The sequence below is a fragment of the Python bivittatus genome, unplaced genomic scaffold, assembly GCF_059951505.1.
Source record: "Python bivittatus isolate LINGU-HERP-01145 unplaced genomic scaffold, Pbiv_v1 ctg000480_np1212, whole genome shotgun sequence".
NCBI classification, from domain to species: Eukaryota; Metazoa; Chordata; class Lepidosauria; order Squamata; family Pythonidae; genus Python; species Python bivittatus.
The window spans coordinates 23961438-23985439 of NW_028277075.1; the positions used below are offsets into that span (position 1 = coordinate 23961438).

The 24002-nt window shown below is 35.9% G+C and overlaps 2 protein-coding genes and 1 long non-coding RNA gene across 5 annotated transcripts in view; 2 read left to right on the plus strand and 1 right to left on the minus strand.

The window, feature by feature from the left end:
- KNL1 (kinetochore scaffold 1) overlaps positions 1-11682 on the plus strand; it is a 32522-nt gene extending 20840 nt beyond the window's left edge. Inside the window, exons 17-26 of the mRNA XM_007430082.4 lie at positions 845-932; positions 2098-2181; positions 3600-3639; positions 3731-3832; positions 4583-4683; positions 5146-5214; positions 6999-7108; positions 8586-8704; positions 10218-10340; positions 10460-11682. Coding sequence (XP_007430144.1) covers positions 845-932; positions 2098-2181; positions 3600-3639; positions 3731-3832; positions 4583-4683; positions 5146-5214; positions 6999-7108; positions 8586-8704; positions 10218-10340; positions 10460-10598 — 975 coding nt within the window. The 3' untranslated portion in view covers positions 10599-11682. The remainder of the gene's footprint in view (positions 1-844; positions 933-2097; positions 2182-3599; positions 3640-3730; positions 3833-4582; positions 4684-5145; positions 5215-6998; positions 7109-8585; positions 8705-10217; positions 10341-10459) is intronic.
- LOC112540860 (uncharacterized) lies at positions 926-16013 on the minus strand. The gene is made up of 6 exons (XR_003084912.2): positions 15930-16013; positions 5776-5849; positions 5103-5274; positions 4268-4403; positions 2087-2194; positions 926-1870 (listed from the first exon to the last, which is right to left on the minus strand). It is a non-coding gene; the product is annotated as an uncharacterized LOC112540860 (long non-coding RNA).
- Positions 16014-16082: 69 nt separating this feature from the next.
- The window catches only part of RAD51 (RAD51 recombinase), a 47825-nt gene continuing 39905 nt past the window's right edge, over positions 16083-24002 (plus strand). For all 3 annotated transcript variants that reach the window (XM_088145465.1, XM_007430074.4, XM_025167853.2), the window contains exons 1-9: positions 16083-16341; positions 16644-16751; positions 17447-17584; positions 18137-18254; positions 19115-19206; positions 20296-20390; positions 20642-20755; positions 21852-21981; positions 22125-22246. In XM_088145465.1, coding sequence (XP_088001591.1) covers positions 16665-16751; positions 17447-17584; positions 18137-18254; positions 19115-19206; positions 20296-20390; positions 20642-20755; positions 21852-21981; positions 22125-22246 — 896 coding nt within the window. In that variant the 5' untranslated portion in view covers positions 16083-16341; positions 16644-16664. The remainder of the gene's footprint in view (positions 16342-16643; positions 16752-17446; positions 17585-18136; positions 18255-19114; positions 19207-20295; positions 20391-20641; positions 20756-21851; positions 21982-22124; positions 22247-24002) is intronic.

Consider the following 24002-nt stretch of genomic DNA (forward strand, 5'->3'; position numbering starts at 1 on the left):
CTTCTTTTTTTCTTCACTATGCAATTCTATAAGATAGGATGGTCTGAAATATAATAGCTTGTTCCCAGAAAAACAAACAAAGCTCATTGTGGCTTAACATACTGTGTAATCCAGGCTGCTGATTATTTCAACGTGAAAGTTATATCTGAATAGGGATTTGAATTCAAGTTACCTTGTCCCAAATTGAACATAACTTGGGTAAATTCAGAACTTGCAAATAATATGTAATATAGCTTAACACACCACAATAGAAGTTGTCCCAATTCTTTTTCTTTTGACATAATTGGGACTACTTTTTTAAAAACATTTTTAATAAACAATAAAATAGAGATTCACAATTCATGTAGATGAATTGTGGGATACTATTTCCATCTAAACTTAAACTTGTAATGATATAATGTGGATGGCCTACTACAATTACTAGCATTCTTCAGTATTATATTGCTAGCTTTTCTCTCCCCATAATAGCACAAAACCCATTGTAATCTTATACAACTAATGTAACAAAAAGTGTAGCAAATCCTTTGTTTTCTTAATTTTTAATATGTCAGTAAGTAGTATGTTCCATGATGGATATTACCATTTTCATTTGGCATACTGATGAATAGATTAGAGACCCTGATCATGCTGCCATTAAATATGTGGATGTGTCAGATCTGTATTTTGGTTGATACATCACCCAACACATTATGTAATAATTGAATACAATTACATTTTTTAAAATTTTGGAGTTAGCAACCAAACTTTATTAGATGGCATTGTCAAGATTAACTTTAGACATACTATAATATAAATATTACATTACAAATAAAAATTATGTTTTAAATGTCCTTTATTATATAAGCTGCAATGTGAAAAACTACAATCAAGATTAGTTAAAATGGATGAACTTCTGAAAGAAATGGATAGCTGTCTTTTTGCTCTGGAGACAGGTACAACTTCAAAATTTTTTAGACAATTCAGTTTTCAAGAAAAGTTAGTATCAGTTGCTTGCTTTACTTAATTTAGACACACAAACCTCTATTAAAATGACAATCATGTGGCACAACCTATGGTCTCCATAAGGTTTTGGGCCATAGCCTTTGTTTATATTTTCTTTATCAACTAGAGAAGGCAAAAGAATTATAGCTCTATAAAATTCTATTCGGCTAGCTCAGAACTGAGCAATTAGACATACTATTTCTTCTACCCCAAACAGAGTGAGCAAACAAGTGGGAAGAGGAATAGCAATAGATGTTGACGGGCTTAGATTTCTTATAAATTTGATGTTTTAATCTCATCCCTGTTTGTACTAGATACTTAAAATTAGTCTGGAACTTAAGTGTTACAAAAATACTGTTTCTGAATGACATTTCCCACTTTATCACTGATATATTATACAAATAATCCACAGATGCAGCACTTAGTTTAAACAAATTATCTTACTGAATTTGTACAATTCTATGACAGATGAGAATGAGAAACAACTGAAAAATCATGACCCCAGTTTGTTTATTCTGAGTTCTTGTAGTATTAATTTTCAGTGTTTTCTTGATGCTAATATAATTGATTGATATATATTATAGGGTGACTACAATGTGATTTTTCTTTTATAATTTGTCAAACTGATATTGTTTTTAAAAGATAAGAGCAATGCCAAGAAAAAGACATATGCAGCTAGATGTTCTGCAAAATGAACATTTTGATTGTAGTGCCTTTGGCTTCTCTGTATATTATTAATGATGGGTGAACTACCTTATTTATAAATGGAACATCTTGTGAAGTCAGTTTCTGTGTTGCAGTGATATAAATGTACACCAGTCCTCCAAAAACCGATGCAACATGATCACCAGTTGGAAGTTTTCTGTTTTCTGCTCAGAATCTTATCAATCTGTAGACACAATATAGTAAAAATAAAAGCTGTATTTATAATTTATTCTTACCTGAAATGTTTTAGCATTTCTGTTTTCTCTTTAAATAAAACTATCCAATTTCTGGGATATAACTGAAACTTCAAAATTGGAAGCATATTACTTTAAAAATGCATTTCCTACTAAATTGATATGTATGTTATAGTTTTGGATTACCTGTCCTTGTTAAACATTACCTGATTTTTAGAAACTGCTACTCTGGATGATTCTGAGTTGGATGCCAATAATGCCTTGGCGGAATATGAGTCCAGACTGACACATATTGAGAGAGGTAAGCAGGCTTTCTTTAGTTAAATGAGATAAAAGATTCAAAATTAATTTTGAATAGATGGTAGTGACATTTATAATAGTGTTCTTTTTGAAAAAGTGTTCCATTATTACTTAAAAATAAAGATTATACTATTTTAATAGGATTCCTCCTGTGTAATTTATATGGGTTTTATGATTCCTCAGCATAGAAATATATATTTGATGACATTCCTATATGGAGACTACTATAGGGTAATATTTGAAGTACATGAAATCTACTGGTGCCTGTCTGGTAGCAGAGTATGCATCATTAGCCAGAATTTACCTTTCTTATAGCCGCCTGTATACACCAGAAGTATGCTTTGGATAGTTGGACTGTGTCACGTTCAGTGTTGCTCATGCTCTGAAAAGCTGTGGTTGGCTTTACCTCCTGATACATGTCCCTCTTGGTTGTATGTTATGAACTGAATGCTTCTAGGATCATCATGATCAGATTCATGCACTCTTTTTCAGGCCAAAGCCCACATTTAGTGTTTTCCTGGCATGCCAGAAGAACACTGCAAAAGGTGAATGGCCAGGACAAAAACTAAGCTTAACTGTAAATAAATACAGTTAATATGATCATTTCCAAAATATTTAAGAATTATCTTCTTCTATTAAATTAAAAATTACAATTCGGCAAGAACTTTTCAATGGCTCTGGGGTCTGTACATAAGTGTTGCACGAGGGTACTGCAGGATATGTCCTATTCCATGTAAGAAGTATATATACTGTATGTAGGACAGTTATATCCAAATTATTTCCACGTAATTTTTTTCATTCAGTTCAAGGTGCTTCCACATAAGACTATGCACCAATCTGAAACCAGCTCTGGATCTCATCTCACAAAGTTGGTTGCCTTAGGCAGCTGAGCTGATTTATTACTGGCTTAGCTGCACCGTGTTTAAGTATAGCAAAATTAATATTTATTTTGAAATGTTGCAGCTCTGTTGAGTTTGTGGATGTTCTGTTTTCCTGTTACCTTACCCTAGCTCCTGAGCTTGAGGTGTCCTAGCAGATCTTTCAAGATTTGCATGTCCTCCCTGCCTCCCCCACCCCGCTTTAAGAACCATTCAGAATTTTTTTGCAGATGACCAGGCAAATGCGTACAATATGAGGTAAGGATATGCAAGCAATTTTATTTATTTTATTTCCCTTGGAGTAAGGAAAATGAAATAACCTATTTCTTTCCACGTCCTACAGCAGCATCATTCTTAGTATCATGCAGAATTAGTAGCCATGAATACAATTGCAGATTAGCTTCACCAGCTTTTGAGGGATTGGAGAGTGGAGTGAAAATTACAACAGTGTGGAAGTACCTACAGTATAACTTGGGAGAATGAATAGCTATGCTTATACTCATGTTTCCATATTTTTTAATGTATTTTTCTTCATTTTTAGAGCTAGAAAACTACAAATCCCAAGAAGACACTCTTCAAAGGTAATATTTAGCACTAAAATGACCCATACTTGCAATCTATAAAATATATCGGTTTTAAACACTACTATAGTCACATGTTGTATTCTTGCAGAGATCAGTCAGATCTCAGAGATCAAAAGCAACAGATAATTTCTGAAATCAACCATCTTCAAAGAGATGCAAGAAGTTGTCAAGAACTTACCGAGAAATACAAGTAAGTAAATTAAAGAGGATTTTACTGTAATGACATTCACCCTCCAATTAATTCTGTCCCAATATATGCTGTCCCTATTTGGAACTTAACTATGATTACAAGATAGGGTCTCATTTGACAGAGAATTGTCTAAAGTTTAATTTGGTTGTTTCATGACTACTATTCACTCTCATTCAGGGATGACATAGTATAATTTCTCCCTCTAAAAGACTATCTGGTAACCATAAAAGCTATCTAGGAAAATAAAAGTCATAAGTTTTCCTATTCCAGTTAAAAGACCAAGTTCTCTGTTTCAGGAATATGTGTGTGTGTAGGCAACTCTCTGTGCAGTTTTGAAGCTAAGTGATCAGAGTAACCGTATGATATCAGTTAATCTAAATTGGTTTAATCTTAAAATTAAAGAGCCAGTGCTGTTGGTAGAAGTTATATCCTAACCTGTACAAGTCTGAGTCTCTTTTGGAGCTTTTACCCAAGGCTTTGACTATGGAATTCTCCTGCTTTCTTCCTGGAATTTTCTTCTTCCATTTGGAACCTATATTTTCTTCACTTTTCTTCCCAGAGAAAAAAGTATCTTAAAGAAAGAAATATAGAATTGATTAGTAGCACTAGCAGCCTAGTGTAGAAGTACTTTACCACTTCTCAAAAGTGGAGAGAGCATTAATAGCAAATATTAATATGTGTGCATGTCTTATCTTTCCAAATGTTTTCTCTTTAATTAATCTGTGATTATGTAATGTTTTCTTCTTTCAGCTTCTCTGAGTGGGTAATAAAGGAATGGAATGATCACCAAGCAGTTTTCACTTTCCTTTATGATTCTATTGAGCTCACTGTTGGGCTTAAATGTCCCTTAGGTAAGCTGCAAAATAGCAGGAACTCTTATCTAGCTTATACAGCACTACTATGTGAAATATATGTTTAAAATTATTTGAGTTTAACGGTTTATTGTGGCTGTTTTTTGGCTATTTGGTACCACTGTTTTGTGAAATTATGTTTTTTATTGTAATAAACTACCATCAGTGCTACATTTGTACTAGAAGGATAGGTTGTAAATACTGAATTATCAGCCTGTGTCTAAAGAGGATAATTTCAGATTAGGGTAGGGGCTTACATGATCAGTTGCCTCTCCATATAAATATTCTCAATATCAAAAACATGCTTAGGAAGTTATCCAGTTTACTCATGGTTGTATAAATCTGATTCACACATCACACTAAGCCATAGTATTTGTCATACAAACTCTACACATTACTAGAAATGGAGTAGTCCAAACCTCATTTTGAAATGCTCTTCACTCTGTGTGTGCTTTTTCATAGATGATGCTACTTTCAGAAACAAATTATCCTGGGAGATTGTTAGTCTGAATTTTGAATCATTATTGGATGGTAAGGCTGCAATATTTTATGATCTTAAGGAATTTCCAACTCTTCATGTGAAACATATTGCTGAAATGGAAGGAAACAGGAAAAGCAGGCTGATATAAGGAATCTTTATATTCTAATACATTTTAATTATACTTAAGAGAGCCAGTTTGGTGTAGTGGTTAAGGCACTAGGCTTGAAACCAGGAGACTATGAGTTCAGGTCCTACCTTAGGCACAAAGTCAACTGGGTGACTTTCAGCCAGTCACTGTCTCAGCCCTAGGAAGGAGGCAATGACAAACCACTCACAAAAATGTTGCCAAGAAAACTGCAGGGTGTTGTCTAGGCAGTTGCCAGGAGTCAACATTGACTTGAAGGCACCCACCCCCCAAAAAGTTTTGTTTAGATAGTAATCAGTCCACAGTCAAAACTATTAACATTAGACAAATAACTCTTAAAGATAATAATGCATATCAAATACAGTCAAGCTACAAAAGTAATTTAGAAATATGAATGCATTAAAATGGATAATTTTGCACTGCAAACAGAAATGCAGACAAAGCAATTGTAAAAGGAAGGTTTTACCTGTCGTATCATCCATTTTCCCCCATTCAGCTCTTCCCAGTCTACTTCAGTCACACATTTTCCCATGCGTGCCACTAAAAGAAATGGTAGTGAAATTTTTATTTCTTCTGTAGAATATCCTTGAATTAGGAAAATAATAGTCAAAGCTGTAGGGAATGATGGGATTTTACAAGCAACTGATAATGCACAGTCCTTGGTAAAACTACATAAAGGAGACATGAATATGGAGTGTTAAAACCCATTATCTGAAAGCACCCAGGATCTGGAGATAAAAATAGTCATTTATAAAAGTAACAGTAGACCTCTACCTGGCCTGCTAGAACCATTATAAGAAACGTATATTTACTGGAGTTCATAAAAGGTCTGTGGGGCTCTTCATAGAAACCCACACACCTATATTTATGCTTGTGAAAAAATTGCCATAAAGTTACTTTAGCACATTCTAGCTACAGAGTTCTCTCCCAAGGTAATGACAGATGGTTCACATGTAGATATCTGATAGGGTTTCAATTTGCCACCTTTTTGTTTTTGGCAGTGAAATTGTACTGGATGATTTCCTATTATCAGTACTTGTTTATATAAATAAAAGTAGGGCATCATCTATTCAAGTCTTTTTTTTAAGCATAGGGATTTCAGGTTTTCCCAAAAATCATAGAAAACATTGGACAAACACTAGACAGATTCCCAGCAACTTGTGACCAACATACAGAAACTTCAGGTCCTACAAGTAAATGGAAAACACAAGAGGAAAGTGTTATTGGACTTGTATATTGTTTGTGAGCTTCCCATAGGCTGCCCTAGTAGAAACAGACTTAGATAGGTTCTTGGTTTGATCAAGTTCAGCTTTTCTTGGATTCTTAAAGTAGCTAAAAAAAAAAAAGTAGGAAACAGGTAAATAGGTAAAAAGTATTACTAACCTAAGATGTTGGATGTGAGAATAGCATTAATGTAGGACTGGATGTAGCAATTTAAATCAGCATGGGATTCACTCAGGGCTAGAGTCCAGTTTAGCTGAACTCTAAAACAGGGCTCATATCAGTTTTGCTGGTATCTGTGGCTTTTATTCTAAAAAGATAAATCTATTTTCGCTTTGTGCTACTTTTAAACTGCAGGTGGATTAACTATTTTTTTAAGTGGTCAGCTAATTAGTATAACATGAAATTATTTGAATGTAACTTAATTTCTTATAATAATTTGCTACTTTTGCTTGGTGGTTTTTCCAGAAACAAAAGCTTTGCCTACTGCAAAACTTGTGCATAAGCTCATCTTTCAGTTTATTGATAGTCAGAATTCATGGCAAGAGAAATGCTCAACAGTGTATCATCTTTCTCAGGTAAGGAACCTAATTATAAGGAAGCCTAGAATTTGTACATTAATATAGAAAAAAGCAGGTATGACAGCAAAGCCCTTAAAACTTTGCCTAAACCAGATTTGTTATCTGCTGGTTTACTTTCCTGAAGCTTGTGGGATGAACAAAGAAGTTAGAAATGTATAGGGAAGTGTATACATTCTTGGAAAAACTAGGTACTGCTCTAATTGGTAATTATGGGTTGGAGTATTACTCTTTGGCTTAGTAGCAGTAGCACTCATCTGCCTTTAGTTATTGAAAAAAGCAAAGTAATGCATTTTTTTTCTTATAATCTGCTTTATTGTGCTACATGCTGCTTTGAGAGTGCTTTCAGGATAGAAAAGCCATACATTATTCTACAATATATTGAGCCATATATTACCCATAATGGGTTGGTTCCAGGCCCTTATTTTGTCAAGAGACAACTGCCATCAGGAGAATTCAAAAAGCATAAGTTAGGAGGGAGGCAGAGTTAGCCGATGACCAGTTCCCAATGCCCTGCAACCTCTACCACTTTCTTCCACATATTCCATGGAGATGATGATGATAGGATACTGCAGGAGAAGGGTAGAATCACCAGATATCCTTCATGAATTTTACAATTCCTCTGTTGGATTAAATCTCTTCTACAGACAAAAACAACCCTTCCATTCATGGGAAGCAAATCCTAGATCCAAGTACAATCAAATCATTTGTGGAATTAATTGTGAATTGTAATTCTTAAATGCTATGCTGATCTTAAATGCAATTTAAAATAAAAGATAGAAGTAGAGTAGAGTATTTGTCATCATTCTTTGAACTTAATGAGAATATTCAGTTCCCATCTTTAAAATGTGTGACCTCAGAATCTGGTTATTTTTCTTTTTAAGAGAGGTGCATTTAGAGAGAAATGTGTTACTAAAACTTCATTCATTAGAAATTATTCCTGGAATTCATTCTAGAGGTAGATGCCTTTCCCACTCACTGCATTACTTCACTGTTACAGTAATCCTTGATGAGCCGCAGAAGTGAGTGGCTTATTATTTTTATTCTGAGATACACCTTTCAGACCACTCAGTTCTACTGCCCCAAGCAAGGTCTTATTGTCTGGAATGAATTCCAACTGTACCACTTCTTCTCTAGCAAACAAAACATCTCAGAGTATTCTCTTATCAGTCATTTTTGTATCACCTAATGACCCATCCAGAACAGCAGATCTTTCATGTTCTGTTGTTTGTAGGTGTTAGAACTCCTGCTTAGTTATATATAATGTTCATAAACACTTCACTGTGTTCCAGCAGTTCAGCTGGAACAGGAGAATGGGAGTGATTGGAATGGAATTTTTTTTTTACTTGAAGCTTGGCTAGACAATAATTAGATTCAGAAAGGGATCTTTTTAAAAATCATTTTTGACAAACCACATTTTCTTGAAATTTTCTATGTGTGTATTAGGATGTCATGATTGTTTTGATTGTTCAACCAGATGCTGCATAATCTCTCTCTTGTGGTGAACCGCTGTCAACTTCTAGGAGAAGAGATAAAGTTTCTGAACAGATGGGGTGGAAAATTTTACCTGCTGAAGACTGAAGTGAATGATACAAAGCAAGTGCTTCTCTAATCTAGTTCTATTCATGTGCTTGGTGCACAATAATTGAAAAAAGCCTCCCCAGTTTGTAAATATTTGTTATAACTCAGTCAAATTATTCCATATTTTTTGCTTAGCTGATAACATTGAATTTTTGCAATGGTAATTTTTAAAATAAGAGCTAGTTTGGTGTAGTGGTTAAAGGCAGCAGGCAAGAAACCAGGAGGCGTTCCTGCCTTAGGCACAAAGTCCGCCAGATAAAAGTCAGTCACTCTCCCTCGGCCCTAGAACAAAGGTAATGGCAAGTCACTTCAGAAATTGCTGCCAAGAAAACGGCATGGACTTGTCCAGGCAATCACCAGGAGTCAAGACTGACTTGTAGGCAGCAAAAACAAAAAAAAAAGGTCAACAAATTTATGTAAACAGAATTCAAGGGGTGTAATAACCAACAAAAATGTACAGTTATCCAATATGGTATAAACATTACAAAATACAAAGAAACACAGTAAATAAAAGAACAGAAATTCAAAAAGTGGACTCCGGAACCAAATTAAAACACATATTAAACTAAAATTGAAAAGTGTTATCAAAATAAAATTTGACAGGCAGCTTTAAAAACGCACACCAAGCAGGCGTATCTGACAGCGAATTTTTTTAGCAGTGAAGCTTTGAAAGCAGATCTTAGTACTTACACACAATCTCTGTATGCAGGTATACCATGAGAAAAACATCTAATAAAGATTCTTGTTAGCAGTTATTTTCAGTTATTTATGATAATGATAATTTGTACACTGCCCCTCATTGAATTGTTATGTGATGTTCTTCTAATGGGACACAACAATAAAAACAAAATTAAAACAATAATATATTAGAATATCTGCAAGGTACATTTAATAAGGAACAGCCAAGTAATTTAGTTTCCGACCATTTGTGGCTCTATAATTTAATATTTATTTAAAATGTCTGTAGAAATAAATTGGAAGCAAATAAAGTTTGCTAAGAACTAGCAAGTAAGCTTCATAAAAAGAGGTACCTGTGAATAGTCCATTGGCCACATTCTAGATCATCTGACATTTCCAAACATTTTTCAAAGAGAACTTGTATATAACATATTATACTAATGAATCCAGGATGTTATTAAATCATGGTAAGTAGCCATGCCATTCTGTTCTAGGAGAGGCACAGCTGATAACACCATCTGAAACCTGGCCATGTGAACAATCAGTGAGAAAAGATGTAAAGTAGTCTTTGAGAGAGAACAAGTTGAATATCAGTGTTGTTATCTACAAGATGAAGTTATTGTAAATAGGCTGAATTCAGCTTTATTAGTTTTTATTTACTAAGTTATTTAGATTCCAGCTCAGATTATCACTATATCAGTTAGTTTAGATGAAAGATAAAAATATCCATGTTCACAATTTTCCATCCTAAATCTGATTACCTCTCCCAGCTGTTTCATATGGATGCTGAGGAGCTTTGTTTGGGTAGTGACATATGTAACTATTAACTTTATCTCTTTTTTGTATGTAGAGTAAGCCTTTTGTTCTCCAGTTCTATGCCTCTTACAAAGTTTGAAGTCGAACTCTCTTTATCTGCCAGTTATCCAACATCTCCAATAGCTTTCACTATCCAAAAATGCACAGGCAACCTTGGGTGAGTAAAACAAAAATGAATGTCTGTGGATAATAATATTTACTCTGGTTTTGTGAAAAAGTTTGATTAAGAGAAATGTTATCTTAATCAGCTTGTATATATGTATTTTCTCTTCTCAGCCAAGAGGAAATTTCTGTGGTTTTGTCCAGCGTTCCAGTGGGAGCCAACTATTTGAAGAGAATGGTCAATCAGATTAGTTGTAACCTGCTACAATATCCTTCAGCAATTCCAAAAGATAAAGGAGCAGCTGTCCAATAGTTTGTTCTTCTAGAACACTTGGGAAAAATATCATGTCAACTATCAAGTGTGCAGTATTGGAGTGACAGATCGTTGTTTAAATTATAAAAAAGCAGAAATATTTAGTCTTTATTTTACAAGCTTCAGTGAAAAATTGTAATGTGGTTCCTCTATTGTTTCTGTTTCTTTTCTGTATTTTTCTGTAGTACTTTGTGCTGCCTTTTATTTGAGAGATTATTTTATAAAAGAATAAATGTTGCAATTCTGTTTCAGTAATTAGTGTAGTTTCAAAACTTAGATACTACAGTATGAAGGGGTGCCAAGATGAGTAAGAGGAACTTTTAAGTCCTATGTATTAGGCGTTTCAGTAACTGAACACTGGATGTAGAATACCAGATCAGTCTCCTAATGTTTCAGAAATGTATCTATTTGATCATAAGATGTACTAAAGTTTTATTCCATTATGCTGACTGAGGGAACTCTTCAGTTTCAGGGAAAACACCAGTCATTATTACATCTTTGTGCAGGCTCATCTTGTATCTAATGTTGATATTCTTATAAGAAAACTTCCAGGATTTTTCCCTTGTCTAATATATTGTTGGTGGACAAGTTATATTTATATGTAAAATATAGCATGTTTAAATGCTTTTTGATGTTTGAGTGTTTTTTAAGTTTAGTATCATTTTGTCAAAGAGGAAAGTGTAATAAAGTTACAATAGTACTTTTACCACTTTGGCAGTGATTTAGAAATGAAAAGAACACTGCTAACACTTAATTTAAATACAATATTTACTTGCTGATTTAATTTTTTTCTATTTTTTTTTAACTGTTCCCTCTAAATTGTGGGAATCACATTTTGTTGTTTGTTTAGAATGTATTGTAAACATTTAAAATGTTGGGTTAGATACAACTTTCATTTAATACCAATCAATCTTACGAAAAGAGAAGAAAAAGATTTTGTAGAAATCCTTTTTAAAGTAGAACAGAACTATGCAAATTATTATGCATCCAGATCAAGAAAAGTTAACAGCATATGTAATAAGAATCATTGTGGTACTGTGTTCAAAATTACACTACTTTCCATTACAGAAAACAAAAAAATGGATTAAAATAGTATAGTATAAAACTTTACCTTTTATAGATTTTGCATTTTTCCTGTTCAGAACTACAAACACACACAAAAACATAAGTAAACAAAAACTATTTTATTCATTTTTTCTTAAATACTTCATATGTTTTTATCCATTGTTTTCCTGTCTGTTTTTTCCTCGTTTGTCTCCCTTGCAGGTAATGCTTTTGCCTGCTTTTCTCTTATCTTTTCTATTTATTATTCCCCCATCCCCTGCCTGTTTCAGTAGTTTTAATTTATACTAGGATGTTATACATGCCTAAGAATAAATCCTACTGAAATCTAATTGACACTTATTTAATTTGTGTGTGATTGTATTATCTAGACTCATAGCAGATTGCAATATAAAATACAATAAAATGGCCACAGTAAAAAAAATAAACCTACAGCCCCAATAACACCAGAACACAGAATACTTTCATAAAAAATCCAAACAAAAAATAACAATTACAGTACAAAATAAAAGAGATAAAATACTGATATCAAGCAATCATATTCCAAAGGCCCTCCAGAAAAGTTCAGGCTGCACTAATTTCTGGAATGTCAGCGAGGGGGCATCTAGCTTCTAGAAGTAGAACTACCATAAGTAAGCTTTATTCTCTCTTCAGTAATCCTTTATGCACATGTATATTCCTGCTTCAGTCAGTCTTAATAGATCACTCCTACCTTGAATTATTCAAGACAGTATTAATAAATGATGGTACATCAATTAGTATCTTATTGTTTCAGTTCTTAGGGGAAAAAACTTGCATTATTAAGTAATCCTCTCATGCATAATAGTAAATAGTTTTAGGAAATAATTCCAACAATATTTCAACCAAATTTCAGAAATTCTGGAGGGAAGACACTATTAATAACACCTCATTTTCTTATTGGTGATATAGTGATAGAAATATAAAGAATAAAATGTTGGAGTTATATCCTACTTTGCCCTTCCAGCCAAAAGGACAGTTCTCTCTCCAAATCGGGACTCAGGATGCCCCTCATCTGATCTAGAAGGCTGGAGGAATCCTCTGGAACAGATCTGAGATGGGTGCAGAGAAAAGTCCATTTATACAATGTTGGATATTGTCCCTCAAGTATTGAGGTATATAAGCACTATTGAGAAGAGGCTTGGGCTAGCGTAAAAGCCAAAGTGTGTACAAAAGCTTTGTGTTTAAAGCCCTCCACACTAGATAGTTGTGCTGTACTTAATAATTTCTGCCTTTTAAATTATATCACAGGCATGGTTGGGAGAGCTAGAGGCTCTCATTCCTGCTTGGTTGGTGTATACAAGTAGTCATTTAAACAACCACAACTGGGACCAGCAATTCAGTCATTAAGTGAGGCAGTTGCTAAGTGAAAAATCACATGACTCTGCTTACAATTTCACTTCATCAGAAGGATATGACCCCAAATAGCCAGTTGAGCCCAAACAGTGGGGAAGGTTTCCAGAACTCAACTCAAAAGGAAGCTGGGTAAAAGGGCAAATCTTATAGCCGTTTTCCCCCACCCCCCTGCCCTTTGGAATGCTCACCCCAATGCTGGGATAAGGAGAGAATTGATGTTTCTATTTACATTCATTGGAGAGGAAGGAATTACAGGAGAATAGGCAGGCATACAGTGGGGAATAGACATCGAAAGTAATGTGCTAGCGCCGGCTATTTGCCTAGTGCACTTGCCGCTTAGGAGGCAAATAAAAGCCTTTCGTGTGAAACTGATTAGTCTTCCCAGTGTCACGCAGCAGCTGCAGGAGGGTTCTAATCGACCAAGGTCACAGCTGAGCTTATTAACTTGCAGTTAGCACTTTTTAGGGACATGCTGCATTGTGGAGAAAAGCAGCTCAGGAAGAAATCACTTGTTTAGGCAATCTCTGCTCTGAGGGGGAGGAAGGAAAAAGGGTCAGGCATAGGACAACACTTACTAATGGCGAACATGTGACAGAGACCTGCGAAGATCATAAATGCAGGCATTGGTCACTAAGTTACTTTTTCATTACCATGGTAACAGTGGTTACTAAGCAAGGCAAGGACGGTTGAAAAATTAAATAAATAAATAACCCTTTCCTGCAGCCTGAATAGGATTATATTTTTCTTGCTCTTGATTCAAGGAGTTTTGGACAGCAAGCATGCTTCTCGATTTCTTTTCACCACGAATCTTTAAAATGTCCTTTTGAGGTAGACGCTAACAGTGAATATCCAAGTGTCATACAGAATGCAGATTGGAGCCTAGGTCTCCCTTATCCAAATCTGACAGCAGCTGCTAATTATGACAGCCTAACATTGGTAGGGCTTGTGCACCAGATCCCACCAGCCGGATACCTGAAGACAAAGTGGATGGTTAGTGCCTATCATGAAGGAATACAAATACTCAACCATAATGGCTACATCCACCAGTGTTAATTAAGTCTACCTGGACTTGGAAACACATAGATTTTCAAAGAAAAGCCTATGCTCAAGACCTGTAGCCTTACATTCTTCTATTATGTTTATTTTATTTTGCTTTTTTGTCCAAAAATAATTCCTTGCAGTGGTTATCATGGTGCGATACTATACTAGTGTGATGGAAGACTTGAGTGAGGAGGTCCAAGGTCATAGGGAGGGGGAGAGGAATCTCAAGCAACTCTTCAGCCCACAGCCTGAGCGTGTGAAAACTAAGAGGATGAGACTGGCACCACCCTAAGGAATTCAGAGTGTTTAGTTGCTGTCATTGGGGGTTAGAGTTAGTCTGGCGAGATTCTGTCTAGTAGGTGAACGCTAATAAAGTAACTGAACTGTTCCTGAATTGTCCCGCTGAGTTTCTTGGGCTGAACCTGACAACTAGTGTTGATTCTATAATGGTATAAAGTATTATTTGTTAAGATTGTTATCCCACCTCTCATTCAGGAGCTCAAGATGTCCTCAGATTGTAACATTTATTTGCCAATGACTTGAGTTTCAACTAATGAAGCAAGTGCTACTTTGCAGGTTTAATGTGTAACACAATGGATGTTCTACTATTTTACTATATACTGTAGCAGAATGCAGTTCATGTCCCCCCCACCCCCACAGTCCTTCAATCTCTGCTCAGGGATTTAGTTTCTGGTCTCCTGATTATCCTTGTGGTCTTTCTCTGAACCTGTCTAGTTTGAATCCTTAAAAGAGTAGTCCACAGAATTGGACACCATTTTTGACATTGGATCTGATCAACAGAGAATTTAGCAGAATTTTTACTTCTCATGATTTGGAAACTACAATAATGTAGTTATTGTAGTTCTGTACAGCCACATCACATATACTCAGTTTGTAATTAATAGTATTCCAAATGTTTTTTAAGTGTATGATTGTGGAAATCCAAGTATTCCCCTATCTTAAGAAGATGGTACATGTTTAAAAAACAGACAATCACACACTGCATTAAGCCATACTTTATTGAACAAACCACTATTTGGGTCTGTGCAAGACATAAAATTACAAACAATGGCTCTCCAGCCACAGATCCCTGGTTCACACAGTGAGCTTAAACCAGTGCTGGTTCAAGGGGAATTCTGGGAGTTGAAGTCCACACATCTTAAAAGTTGCCAAGTGAAAAACACTGGCTTAAACCAAAATATAATATGGCTCAGTATGAATCAGGTTGCTTCCACGTGCGTTTCACAAGAAATCAGCAAATCCCTTCATTTTAGGGGGCGGGACACACCAGTAAAAACAAGTGAAGAGGAAATCCAAGAAAATAACGTTCTGTCTAAACTTGCCCGGTTTTCTCTGTTCCGCCCACCGGCGCAGTTTTCAAGGGGAAAAAAATAAGATGTTCAGTTAGCAGGACCTGCCCTCTATCGAAGTATCCTAAATATTTCTCACAACGGGAAACGTACATGCTTTACTCCCTACTATTGACAATCCTCATGCCAAAATCTCACGTGGGCATGCAGCACTTTTGGAAAGCTTGTCTTCTGCAAACTAAAGGCCTAAAAGTTCATCCCCTACGGCGTATGCTTTCTACTGCCTCCGCCGCGTATTAGTCTGCCTCATTTCCCCATGTACATTTTTTAAAGTTTCAGAAGGTTGCACCCATCCAGATGTAAGCTATATATACTAATTATATATTATGTAAGCTATATATACTAATTATCAAGAAGAGAAACGTTCGGCTTGCAGTTAACATTTTGAAAATTATGGCCCTCTAAATAACCGATCTAGACACTACAAATGTAAGGGGAGAACCGCACTCAAGGTAAAATACACGATTGTAAAAAAAACCAAAACCTTGGAAGGACGCCTCTCCCCCAGAAACGAACGCCTCCCTTCCCCTCGGCCGAGCTCTCTAGGAAATGCGCGTGCGCAAGCGGCAGCTTGCTTTTGGCCCAGGCAGCGTGCGGCGGCGGCGGCGCTACGCCTGTGCGTCGGTCACGTGGCCCAGTGGCGGGTTCGTCTGAATTGGGAGGCGGAGGAAGGAAGGAAGCGGGCGAGCGAGCGGGCCGGCCAGGGGGGCGAAGAATCCCGGCTGGGCCAGGCCTTCGAGGGGGCCTAGTGGCGGCTCGATTGAGGACTCGAACAAAAGATCGAGCTTCGTTAACTTTCCAGCAGGGAAGGCAGTTGTTGGAGGCAAGAGGCCTTCGAGAATCAAACGTCTCCCTTTGGGCCTCCTTCGCGGTTTTGGAAGACTTGGGGCAAAAAGGTGATGTTTTGGGATTTGTAAACGGTGCTCTTAGTTCCCGTCAGGAATATAACGAGGGCTGCTTATTTAATATTAATCTCACGTTCACTCCTGTTAAATGTCAGTTATTGCAGTATGCCAAGAAACGCGTAACTTTTAGTGTCTTTCAGACATGGTCACTTTTCAGTGGGACCTATGAAAAGATATAGAGGATATTATTTACTGTAAGACTATAAGATTAAAGTGCAAGTTTAAAATTTGTTATATGATTAGCATTATTTTGTGCCATTTGTTCAAACTTCAATTGTTTTCTCTCTTAACAGGAATATTGGACACTTTATACCATGGCTATGCAAATGCAATGTGATGAGAGCATAGATATATCAACAGAGGAGGAAAGCTTTGGTCCTCAACCTATTTCCCGTTTAGAGGTATCTAATTAACACATATTAATGTAAAAGTTGTATTCGGAGTCATGTCTTCAACAATCACATCTTAAATTCCTATTGATAGTTCCCAAGTACTATTTCAGTGAAAGTTTCAGTGAAACCATTAATTCTGAGCTTTTTTTTATTTTTGATAAAATAAAGCTATATGTCACTAGTACTGTTATAATTTTTTTTTACTTGACAAAAGGTGGCCTGTTTCTTTTTCTATGCAGTCTGTGAAAGAATTTAAGAAAAGGAGGCCTTAAAACTAAGTGTTACCCAAATCTTAAATGTATTTTTTTACTTCTTATTGCTTATAAACAAGGAAGGAAGACAACAATGTTAGCTGTTGATTCTTTATCCAAAATACATTTTCAACAAAAAATAATAGCTGGTTTAATTTTTTAAAAACTTAGAAAATATTTGTACTAAAAGCCAATATTTGCAAAAGAACTTAAAGCTCTGCTTTTGTTTCTTTAAAATTGATGCAAATAACTGAAATAAACAAAAGGTTATAAATGTCAGCTGCTATCTGCAGAGTGCAGGAGCAAATTTCATAGAGTTCAATAGTGGAGCTTACTCTTACATGTATTAGGTTGTTTAGTTTTGTTACCTATTAAATTATACCTGATCAAAGAGTCTACTCTTTGAGTTCTACATTAAATGTGCTGTATGAATAACAATATTTGTTTCTGTAGCAATGTGGAATAAATGCAAATGATGTGAAGAAATTGGAAGAAGCTGGTTTTCACACCGTTGAAGCTGTTGCCTATGCACCAAAGAAGGAATTGATTAATATTAAAGGCATCAGTGAAGCTAAAGCAGACAAAATCCTGGTAATCATGCTTAGCTTAAAGAAGTTCAAAATATGTAATATTTATGTAGCACTGCGTATTAATTATTTGGAAATTGTACTTTATCTTATTGATTTATTGGACTTATATGGCCCCCTATCTCATATAATTATTCTAGGCAGTTCACAACAGTCCATAAAAACAGAAATACCCTTCTCCCCAGGTGCCAGACCAAACAGCCTCCCAGTTGAACCCCCATCCTAGCCCAGTGCTTGGGGGAAGAACCAGGTTTTCACAGCCCTCCAGAAGGCTAAAAGGGTAGGGATCTCTCGGATTTCAGGTGGCAGGCTATTCCAAATGGCTGGGGTGGCCACCCAGAAGGCGCATCTCCAAAGTCCCATCAGATGACAACATTTAAGGGAGCAGACCTGGAGCATGCCCACCCTATCATATACTTTTTGAAAGTGGTTGATTGTATACCTTTTTTTTTTTAAGGATTATAAAAACATATGTGAGAGCTTTAACACAAGAATGCAAATGAAATAATTGAGATGTAAAATAAAACCAATCTTTTGATTCCACTGTCTTTCCCAGGCTGAAGCAGCAAAGTTGGTTCCAATGGGATTCACCACAGCTACAGAGTTTCATCAACGACGCTCAGAGATAATTCAAATTACCACTGGATCCAAAGAACTTGATAAGCTCCTTCAAGGTACAACATTTGATTTACAGTTAGCCCTGAAGTTATGAATAGTTTTATTACATGTTGTAAAATCAAAAGCCAAGTATAGAAGATGACATAAACAAAATACACACTGTGACAGTTTTAGTGTTAATATAATAACACTGACACTCCCTGAGTGATCGCCAATTATTCTGGATCTTTTTATTTTTTATTTATTATTGTAATTTTGTAATTTTAATTGTTTTGTAAACCACCCAAAGTTGTTTAACGAGATGGGCAGTGACAAATTCAATAAATAAAATAAATATAAATAAATAAATAAGGAAAGAGCATATTTTGAGGCCTCATAAACCTTGCATTTCATATTTATATTATAGTTCTGTGCAGACTTAATACAGTGATGCTTACTTCTGAAAAAATGGTAGGAGAGCATTGCTAAACACTTGTAGAGATTGTTTCCCAAGGTATTTAAGGTCCATTCATACTCTCATTCCTCCTAAAAGAGTTGCTGCAAAAATAATCTCATTCAACGAAGGAATAATAGCGGCATCCTAATAAGGCCACATGGAAATCTTTATCTAGTTGCTGAATAACACTAAACAGTTTTCATAAGAAATCAGAATAAAAAAGCTGTTGTGCAGTATGATTATTTACCTAATCAACAATTTCTATTATCTGAATTCTGTTCATTATGTACCTTGTAACTGAAACTTGTAAAAGCACTTTATAAATTGTTCAACATAGGTTATATTTGCAGAAATAAGAAATCAAAGTGATTTGCAGATCTCTACAAGTTTGAATTTAAACGTGTTTGATACATATCTAGTGTGTGTATTTGTGTGTCTACAGTTATTGCGATATGCCTGAAATTTGTACTTCTTGTCCAGGTGGAATAGAAACTGGATCAATAACAGAGATGTTTGGAGAATTCCGCACGGGAAAAACTCAGTTATGTCACATGCTGGCTGTAACCTGTCAAGTAAGCAGCTGAAACTCTTCTTTGTGTAATACTGTGCAGAACTATCTTTAGAATTTATTTTATTCCATATATTTTAATTACATGAATATCATTTTCATGACTGGGAAGATAATGCAGTAAGATTAGAGTTCTGTAGTCCTTTTGACTGTGAAGGCTCAATTAGATGTTTGGCTGATGACTTTGATTTGGATGTCTTGGTTTCACTGAGGTGGAGGATGCTGCAGTCTTTAAATATGTCATTAGGGCAGAACATCTTTAAATTAAGTACAAGTATGTTCTAGAAGTTGAAAGCTAAATTAGATATTTGATAGCAGATCCAAGTATGGGAACTTGCAGGCCTGGTAGATGTAGAATTTTATGATTTATACTAAAATGGAAAATAGTCCTTAATTGTTCCCACAACTATAATTTCCACTACTAGCCCCCCTTTCCACAACAGTGGATTCATTTGCTATATCCTCATTCAGTTGATAGCTCTTAGAATGAAATTATACAGTAGTTTTCCTCAGTCAACTTTAATGTCTTATCTGGTGAAATTTGCCCCATAAAATCCTATTTATATTATAAAAACATTAACCATTGTATATAAGCTATACATTATTAGATGTTTTATAGGCATTTCAGTAGTTTGATTGTTATTTAAAGTTGTTCGTCTTAAACTGGCCTCTTCTTCAACTACCCCTTTATTCATTTTCCTTTTAGCAAACCTATTAAATAAATCCTTTCTTTTAAGAATTACAAGCAAAATAATTTTGGTTTGTTTGGTTGTCAGTTTGTATTTCTAGGTGATTGCAAGACAACACTCCAACAGCTAAATGTAATGGATTGTATCCAGTGATGTCTGTTCACTGATAGAACAAATTACTTCTAAATGTACACACGTCAAATTGGCTCTGGAGGATTGGGGGGTCCTCTGCAGCAAGTTTAGAGAAAGCATGGGTAATTGGATTAGGACGGGGGGTCTCCTCACATAACACTGGGTACAAGAGGTTGTATGGAACTATTCGTATCATAGAAAGATGCAATTTGGGTTAGTTTTTGTAGAAACCAAAACACTTCTATAAACTGAATTGATCTTTCTTTTCTAAGCTCCCTATCGATCGAGGTGGTGGTGAAGGGAAGGCCATGTACATAGACACAGAAGGCACTTTCCGTCCTGAGCGTTTGCTAGCTGTGGCTGAGAGGTCTGTACTTCTATCTGGAAATTATTGGTGGTAATCCTGAATTTAGGAATTATAGTGCCATCCATTGACAATAGTATTTAAGTAACATGCATTTATTTCCACTCTGATAAAATTGATTTATTTTCATAAACATGTTTTTGAAAATGCCTATTGTTTGCTTAGTAAAATTAATAAATTTGCATCTGTCCTAAAGGGATTGCTAAACTTTTGTTCAAAACTGAGATTATCTTTCCTCTGCCTTATTTCCCTAGATATGGTTTATCTGGCAGTGATGTACTTGATAATGTGGCTTACGCTCGAGGATTCAACACAGACCATCAAACCCAGCTCCTTTATCAAGCATCTGCTATGATGACTGAATCGAGGTAAAAAAAAGAGGTCAAGAAGCCAGAGTTTTCTTCTTTAACAAATTAAAATATTTATATTTAAAAGATGCACAATTTTGTTTACACATCATTTTATACAAATTCTCTAACAATGGAAAGATAATGGCATAAAAACCCTCTTTGGTTGTTTCATATAGAAGCTCTGATGATAAAATTGCCTTTCAAAATAAGCAAGCTGTGATTGCTACAGGTTTGCCTGCTTCTAGGAGTGTTTTTTAGCTAAAGACAAGGCAATATGTATTACAGTTCAGTAGAAGCTTTGTTAGCAAGTTGCATGCAGCTCTTCATCACCATGTATGTTGAATTGTATGTAGGTGCCCTCTTTTTTATTTTTTTGTCCCTCTACCTCATATTTCAACGAAAAACAATACATGTTTTCCTGCATATATACCATTTCCTGATATTAATTATAACATATGTGAGCATATCTTTAACTAATTACAACAATTTGCTTTCTCTTTAATAACTTCGAATAGTATTATCCTGACAGAGCCGGTTTGGTGTAGTGGTTAAGGCCGCAGGCTAGAAACTGGGAGACCGTGAGTTCCAGTCCCGCCTTAGACCCAAAGCCATCTGGGTGACCTTGGGCCAGTCACTCTCTCTCAGCCCAAGGAAGAAGGCAGTGGCAAACCACTTCTGAAAAGCCTTGCCAAGAAAACTGCAGGGACTAGTCCAGGCAGTCTCCAGGAGTCAAAAAAGTGCCTCAAAGGCACACACACATAATCCTGGCAAGAGACGATGGACAGCTGTACAGGGGCTGCTTGTCATTATTAGGCATGCCTGCTTTACGGAACAATTTAGTTAATGTGAAACTGGATGGACACAAAGAAGGAAATCAAGATTGTTCTCAGTGCTCCAACTGTCACGTGGATTGGTTTTCATCCTGGTGAGGCTATGAATACTGATAACATGACTCTATCTTGCTCAGGAGGAGCAGTAGGATGTATTCCTTCTCTGACACTTATGCATTCAGTTGAAGTATGCCAAGAATTGGCCAGACAATACACAAAAGCCTGTTTTGAGGGCAAGAATTAAATTCAGTACATGGTAGCGTTCATCTGCTCTTTTCTTTTAGATATGCTTTGCTGATAGTGGACAGTGCCACCGCTCTTTACCGGACAGACTACTCTGGGCGAGGTGAACTATCGGCCAGGCAGATGCATTTAGCCAGATTCCTGCGCATGTTGCTTCGACTTGCAGATGAGGTAAACAATTGTTCCATTTGCAATGTTCTGCATGACTAGCTATGAAGACCTTTGTAGCAATGTGTAGCAATGCCAAGCCACCTGGGGATTTTTCCATTTATAGTGAAGAAGCTGAAACTGATTGTATGTTTCTTTCACAACAGTTTGGTGTGGCAGTTGTGATCACAAACCAGGTGGTAGCACAAGTAGATGGAGCTGCAATGTTTGCTGCGGATCCTAAGAAACCTATTGGAGGGAATATTATTGCACACGCTTCAACAACCAGGTAGGATGTCAGATTGCTAGTTTTAATTAACACAGTTTTCATGCTTTCATTTAACTAGAAATTGTGTGAAAATTAGGGTGAAGCTTCTGTGTGAACTCTGGATAGCAGAAACTGAAGCCAGATTTTGTTAAATAGAAATAGGTAATTTGTAGCCTCTATCCTAACTCAAGATAGCTAACATCTCTGAGTGCTTTTTACAAAGAAAAACAGGATAAAAATACTTTAAATAGATAAAAAGCAGAATATAAAATATACTCCTGGAGCTGCTAAATCTTTCCTTTAAAGTCTGCTTATTTTATATAGCCCCATTGCTTCAAAAAATTCCAGATGTGTATCAGGCGTACCTTATAAAAAAACAACTTCAAGAGTTGAATCAGGTGGTTGTGTTTGTGACATCAGCTGGACAGAGCTGGTGACAGTTAAGAGACAAAAATATGGAGAGGTACACTTTGTTCTGTAGTAAAAAATGGTGGTTTGAATTGTGACAAACAGCAGATGCTATAGAAGCAGCACAAAACCTGGAACACTGGGATTCGTGTGCTTCCTGTAACACATTTCCACCAGGAGGTGGCCTCAGGTCTACTCTGTCTACAGACTCCATAGATTTCAGACCATGTTCCAGAGACTGCAGCCTCACAAGTTATAAAGATGTGAACAGTACTCAAAGTTTCAATAGGACAGAAAGGGTTACAGTCTGTTTACATGGTGGAATTGTTGAAGATCTAATTAAAAGTAATCATGATTATGAATACTGTATAATAATTATAAGGGATTGTGTGTGTTATGTCTTCAAAATGTTGGGTTAAATATTTGGAAGTGAATGGGAAGTGTGTTATCTGCAAGCTTTGGAGAATACAGTAATTAACTAAATAGAAAAATATTTTTAATGTGAGAGGATTTTTTAAAAAATGTCCTGACAAGAACATGCTTACTGCCTTTCAGCACCTAAAATGATTGAGAATGAATTCAACAATAAAATGTTGAAGTTGAAATATAAATAAAATAAGAGAAGGGAATTAATCTGTTCAGGCTTTTTAAAAGACTGTGTAGTGGATACTGGAATTCAGTGGAGGAAGAATACACTCCAAGAGAGCAAATACTCACCTTCACATTATGGATAGGGAAGACATTGAAAACATTTTCCCCCTTTTTTCAGGATACAATAAAGCATTCTAACATGTTATCCTGAACCTGAGTTCTTTATCACAAAGCAAGGTGAAATGAACATTCACCCCACCCCACCTCTGCACCTGGGATTTCCTACTGTTTGAAAGAAATCCCTTCATGAACTCCAAATAAGGTTTCCTTTCCAGGCTGGATGGAGTCCTGAATAGCAACTTTGCTTTTAAGGGCTGACGTTCACTGCAACCTTTTGTGGCAGATTCCCACATGATTGATTAACGCTGAGAGAAGCTGATATCCACAGTCTCTTTAATCAGCATGTTTTAAAAGAAGTTATGGTTTAAGGTTATATCAAATGTTGTTTTTCTTCCACGGAAAGCCTTTTAGTCCAACCTGCTCCAACCCTCAGCATAAGTCATGGGATTGGGAAATATTGGGAGGTTTGCAAGACAAAGGGAATTCATGAAAATCTTCTCCATCCTTTTCCCATTCATGGAAACCTTCATTAGGGAACAGATCCTGTGAATGGTAACAGGAATAGAATCAAAGTTTAACTGATCAGGAACAGGAGGAATAATCACTGTGATTCTTTGGATTTGATTATATTCTATAAAAGACTTCCAACTTATGCCCC